This window comes from Gavialis gangeticus, unplaced genomic scaffold (assembly GCF_001723915.1).
Source record: "Gavialis gangeticus isolate Ggan-Ray unplaced genomic scaffold, GavGan_comp1, whole genome shotgun sequence".
Lineage (NCBI taxonomy): Eukaryota > Metazoa > Chordata > Crocodylia > Gavialidae > Gavialis > Gavialis gangeticus.
The window spans coordinates 12,231,048-12,237,333 of NW_017729033.1; the positions used below are offsets into that span (position 1 = coordinate 12,231,048).

Genomic DNA, 6,286 nt, shown 5'->3' on the forward strand with positions numbered 1-6,286 from the left:
CAGAGCCAGGGTCGAGCCACAGTCTGTTACCTGCACAGGGGATCGCAGCTGTCCCAGCTCCAGACCAGGCTGTCCCCACTGCAAGGAGCTGGGGCAGAGCTGTGATTCCCTGCCTGCATGTCTCTGCCCAGAGCGCACAGGCTTCAGATAGTGGGTCTGTGCTGGTGCCAGAGCAAGCTGCAAGTTTTGTGAAACTGCCTCCAAGAGACAGCTCATTACAGTAAAATGTGACCTGTCTTGTTAGCCATCATGTGGCTTCTGATGGTGATGAAACTAGTTCCCAACAAGTCAATCACAACAAAGTTACAACTCTACAAGAGGCAACTGCTATATTTATTAGGAATGCTCACTGACCAGTCTCAATGTCCTCACCATTCACTGACTGAGGAGATGGGCACACGCTTAAAACCTGGTTTTTAATTTCTGTATATCTCCAATCTTGGGAAAAAACAAACAAACAAAAAAACCAAACAAGTTTCCCCCTCCTGCTCCAGAGTCAAAATGAAGCCAATTTTGCAATTTGAACACATCTAGCAAGAATTGTTCATAGTAAGACTTTAAATATGAGACTTAAGTTACTAATCTGCTGTGACTTTCAGCCACCTAATTACCAGGTCTTCTTGGAAGATCTGCCTTGTTTCAGTATGAGTTATTTGTAGTATTGCAGCAGTTCAGAGCTCTAGGCAACAGGACACATTCTTACATGCTGTACAACATGATGGACAATGCATTCATTATGAGCATAGATTTACCATGTCTTCTGTTATTGCAGGATTATAGCGCACCAGATTTTGAATGGTGGTATTAGGACACCTGCTCTCACTGCAGAGACACAGCAGGAAGACTAACTGCATTGTTTTCTTTTGAAAAAGCACAAAACTGCTTTTGGTAAATAAGGACACAAGTTTCTGCAACAGAGTCTTTATGGAGTGTGTACATATATATATTTTATAGAAACATCATGTAACATAAGTTTCCCCAGCTGATTTTAATTCCATTATAATGAAAACAACTTAAACTCAGTCAGTTTGTTATAGCTTCTCCTACTCATTTACAGGCACCAGTTTGATCTATCCTTACAACTTCCAGGATGCATTGGTAATCATTTACAAGAAACATCTCTCACCAAATTTGTTTTCAGAATGCCAACTCATTGCAGCAAGTCCTGTCATTTGCAGTATTTCAAAAACAGTCAAAGCAATGCACCAACTGGTAAAGGTGGAAGGAGAAAATTAAGACAATAAGCTGCAAAAATAATGCAATTTGCAAGTTACAAAGTTATGAATATATATTTTCATAGGGAGTTACAATTCCTCTCTTCAACAAAAATATAAAACTCTGAAATATCAACTCAGCCACTGCATGGGACATTGCTTCATCTTTTAGATCTCAAGTCAAACGTAGTTTTTAAGGTAACAGGCAATTACCCCCCAAACTTTCAACAACTGTAAAAGATAACCCCCCATTTACGAGGGTTACATTGCATAAAGCTCAGCAGCTTTGGACAGAATATCTGGATGCAAGTTTACACATCCAGCTGCATGGATCAACAGGATTCACCTTGTAGATGCAAGAATGTTTGTTTAGTGGACGGCATACTTCATCTAAGCTGTAGGTAGAAATGTATTTACCAGCCAGTAATGACCAAGTAAGATTGCTTTTATCCCCACAACCTTACCCAACCCCAAAAGTCCTGGGTGTGTGCACAAATAGTTACTGGACTCTACTTAAAGCATCATATATTATGCAGTACTTTACATAAGCCAAAAATCAAAGTTTTAAACTGCTCTTAAAGCTTCCAGGTAGAACGGTGGGCTTTGTTTATTTTAGCAACTACTGCCTTGGGATGATTTAAAGAGAGAAAAAAAGTCACTGAGTTTCAGTAATTCAAAATATATATTAATTTTAGTGCTGAATTTATTAATTTGCTACAATTTACAATCAGGTGACCATGTCTGAACAAAGGACAAGCTGAAATAAAAAGTGTATGCCCTTAAAGTCAAATTTAATTTAAAAAAGACTCATGTCAGTCATATCAAGGTGATCAAGCGTTGGGGACAACAAGTATAAGAGCCAAGGTGTTGTACTGACATTTCGATGACAGAAGATTCCAGAGGATTTTCTTTTACAGCAATTTCCTTTTCTCAAACTCCTTCAAAGAGAGAACAAGCAGACATATTACAGTTGTCACAAGTGTTCTCAAAGAGCTCTTACCATCAGCAAAGCCAAAAACATAGGCAAAAATGCCATCTAATGAAGGCATTTTGAAGAAATCCTGTTCTAAATTACCCTTGTTTGAGTGTAATATTTCAGGGAGACCAATGTAGGGCTTCAGCTTGTCGTCTATTGGCGGAGAGCAAAGCTATGAATGACAGCAAAGCTTGTCTTTGTTGATAATTACTTAAGTAATACATAGTGCTGTGAAAATAGTGTAGTTACTCTCACGTACCCTTTATTTTTAAAACGCAACTGCCCAAATAAAAAGTCAGATTTGATATTTGGGGGGAGGAAGGAGAAAGTGACGCTACCATTTCTATTGTCTATTTTAAACTATTCTGCTGGCTTTGTTTTAAATTTGAGGCTGATTTCTTGAGTAACACTGCCCCCTCGCCATATAGAGCCAATTTCTTATGCCGCTCTCAGCAGGTACGGGGAAGGGAGGAGGAGAAGGGGAGAGACATGGAAAGGAAATCATTAACAAAAACAATTCCCACTGTTACAGCAAGCAAACAACATGCCTTAAGAATAATAAATAAATAAAGTCAGAAGCATGGTCTTGGGTAACAGCAACAGTGATGACTTGGTACCCAGTTAAACACAAGCAGATGGTATCATGGTAGGGAGAAGTAAGCTCCACAGCTCAAGTTCAATAAAGGTTTTTTTTACAGCAGACTTTCCCTGCTTCCAACATCTGTCGTAGACTTAAAAGGTTTACCAATATTTAGTCACTAACATTTCAGCTGGATGAGGCAGATGTATTGCAAAGAAGCTTTGGTTAATATAAAGAACATAAGAATTCCTGTACTGAGTCAGACCAAAAAGCTCAGTGTCCCATCTTCAACAGTCTTGCCCTGCAGCAGCAGCCTCAAGAAAAATGCTGCTGCCTCCAGGTAGAACTGCCCCAGGTGCCTCCATTTTCAGAAAGCATCTCAGAGAAACTGAGAAGAGCTGCAGCAGAAACAGTGTGCCTACCCGCATAATATAATGCAAGCAGATGTGCCTTTCTGCTGCAGCCACTTCTTAGTTTGGCTCCATTCTTTAGAGTAGATTGCACTTTTATTTTTGTGTGGCAAGAGACTAGACAGTGCATGTTTTGACAGTAACACAGGCCAAAAAAGCAAAAAATAGTATAGATCTTCCCTAGTTATCTAGGCAGTTCTCTCAGAAGTGTCAGACAAAAGCAAAATACAGTTGTAAAGGGACTATATATGCACAAGGGCACAGACTGAAGGGGAGGAATTGGAAAGAGGATTTACATTTTTTGTATGAATGATTGATTTCAGCTCCGTGCATATGCTCAGGGTTCAGAATTATTCCACGTGCTTACAAAAAAAAAAAAAATCAATTCTTGTGGGAAAAAAATTAAAGGGCATTCTCTCACCTAGAGATTAAATTTGAATTTATTATTTTAATGTGACATTTAGCTTCTATAAATTAGAACTTGTTAGTCCATTGTAATCCAAATATTATAGTCTCTCTGTTTTGCTACATGGCTTTGACAAGACATGAGACAATATATAAGACTGCCAGCATGCACAAAAGCCTCAACATTTAAACAGCAGCTGCAGTTTTTGTTTAGTAGAGCCATTGCAACTCTAGATAATTCTGAATGGTTTCAGGTGGGGCACTGCACATTAGACCTGTTTGCAAAACAACCTTCTCCACCTCCAGCAACAAGGCTTTTAAGAATCTTGTTCTGCTTAGCACAGTACTTAAGGTCAGAAGGGACCTAAACAGATCATCAAGTCCAACCCCTGCCCTGGGCAGGAACAGGTGCTGGAATCGTATCACCCCAGTTCAGCTTCCTCTTGAAGACCCCCAAGGTGGGAGGGATTCCACCTCCCGTGGGAGCCCATTCCAGAGCCTGGCAGCCCTAACTGTAATGTCATGTCTCCCAACGTCTAGCCCAAACCTGCTCTCTAATAATTTGTGGATGTTTTTCCTAGTAACCCTGGGTGGTGGCCAGGGGAACACAGCCTTCCCCAATTCCCACTGGTACCCCCAGGTGAGTTTGTAAACGGCTACCAGATCCCCTCTCAGCCTTCTCTTGTGGAAGCTGAATAGCTTCAGGCCCTTTAGCCTTTCTTTGACTGGTCTGCCCTGCTGCCCCTTGACCATACAAGTGGCCCTCTTCTGGACCTTCTCAGAGATAGCCACATCCCTCTTGAAGTGTAGCGCCCAGAACTGGACACAGTACTCCAACTGCGGCCTGACCAGCATCGCAGAGGGGAAGGATCAGCTCCCTGGACCTGGACCAACCAAGGTGTGGTTAGCTTTACTGCCCGCTTCCATGCATTGGCGGCTCACGTTTATCCTGAAGTCAACGAGTCCAAAACCCGTTTCTGCCACTGTGCTGACAAGGGTGTTCTCCCCAGCCTATACTGCTGGTTCATTCTCCCTACATGCAGCACCTTGCAGTTGTTTGCGTTGAACTCCATCCTATTCTCATCCGCTCACTTCTGTAATTTGTCTAGATCTAGCTGGATTCTGTCCCTCCCCTCAGCGTGCCCACCTTGCCCCACAACTTAGTTGTCAGTGAATTTGGACAGCATGCAATCCACACTCATATCCAGAGCGCTGATAAAGATGCTGAATAGTACAGGCCCCAGGACCAAGCCCTGGGGGACTCCATTGCCTGCACCCCTCCACGTCGAAAGTGACCCATCCACCACCAGTATGTACATGCATGTTCCATAATTTCAAATAACTCAGGATGTCCAAATACTGACCTTGTGCATAGTGCTACCTAACTGAGCAGGAGACATGCTCACAACAACGCCAGCATTTTGAAGTGCAGCAATCTTCTCTTTAGCTCCACCTTTCCCCCCGGCAATGATTGCCCCAGCATGACCCATCCTTCTGCCTGGAGGAGCGGTCAGGCCAGCTATGAATGACACCACCGGCTTGGCATTAGGACCCTGTGGTGAAAGAGCAAAGATTGTTTATATACTGTTAAGAGACACTAACCACAGACATTTGAGTTCGAGAAATCTTACAAGGAAGCAGTGGCCTGCAGGGATGAAGACAGCTTTGCTCAGAAGGGATATGTAAACAGTCATCAATTTAAAACAGTTCCCATAAAGGGCACGCATATATGGTTCACAAAAATAATCAGAATGTTAGCTAGCAAACAGCATTATAGGACTGATATAAAAAACTGATACCCTGGTCTCTGGAGAGTCTTTACACCTCACTGTTAATTGGTTTTAACTAATTTTTTCCATGTTTTTAGCTCTGTCTCTAATTCTCAATTAAATGAATTTCTCTTAAGTGGCAAAAATGTCCAGAATGCCTTAACTCTATGAGGGCAGCATGCTTTAGGACTTACGGAGTTATTTTCCTTCAAGAATGCTGCAGCATCTTCTTCAGCATTACCTCCAATCTCACCAATCAATATAATTCCCTCTGTATGAGGATCCTTCAGGAAGACATCAAGGCAGTCAATAAAGTTAGTTCCATTGAAAGGATCTCCCCCAATCCCTAGAAAGAAGAGTAAAAACAGGAGCATATTTACTTTCAGACTACTATCAGGACTTAACCAAGACCCGAAAGACTCTAGCAGGTACTACACCACACACAAACCTAGGCAGCCCATGCACAGTTCCTGTAAACTAAGATACAGGTATACAGAAGAGGTTTGGAGAAGGAAAATATATATATTCCATTTTATAAGGAACAAAAGTATAGGCCAATCAAATGCCTTCTCTCAGATGAGAGAGACTGCAATAGTGCTGGGATCATTTATGTTCATGTGTTCTCATGGTTCTTAGTGCAGTTCTGCTGTCTGGGCTTTTAACCAACTGAGAAGATGAAGGTTTGTTATATTCTGGCACAGTACCTGGAAGGTACTATATAGGGTAGCAAATGTGGTCCTCATCTTCAAGAAGGGGAAGAGGGAGGACCCGGGCAACTATAGGCCTGTCAGTCTTACCTCAATCCTGGGGAAACTCTTTGAGAAGATCATCAAGGAGCACATTTGTGATGGGCCGGCATCAGAAATGATGCTCAGGGGCAATCAGCATGGATTTATTAGGGGGAGATCATGTCAGACCAACCTGATTGCCTT

General features: G+C 42.1%; 1 protein-coding gene across 1 annotated transcript in view; it reads right to left on the reverse strand.

Moving 5' to 3' along the window:
• Positions 1 to 318: 318 nt before the first annotated feature.
• Positions 319 to 6,286, reverse strand: part of SUCLG1 (succinate-CoA ligase alpha subunit) — a 27,942-nt gene continuing 21,974 nt past the window's right edge. The window contains exons 7-9 of the mRNA XM_019526373.1: positions 5,549 to 5,700; positions 4,950 to 5,138; positions 319 to 2,152 (exon numbers count right to left, since the gene is read on the reverse strand). Of these exons, the coding sequence (XP_019381918.1) occupies positions 2,126 to 2,152; positions 4,950 to 5,138; positions 5,549 to 5,700 (368 nt within the window). The 3' untranslated portion in view covers positions 319 to 2,125. The remainder of the gene's footprint in view (positions 2,153 to 4,949; positions 5,139 to 5,548; positions 5,701 to 6,286) is intronic.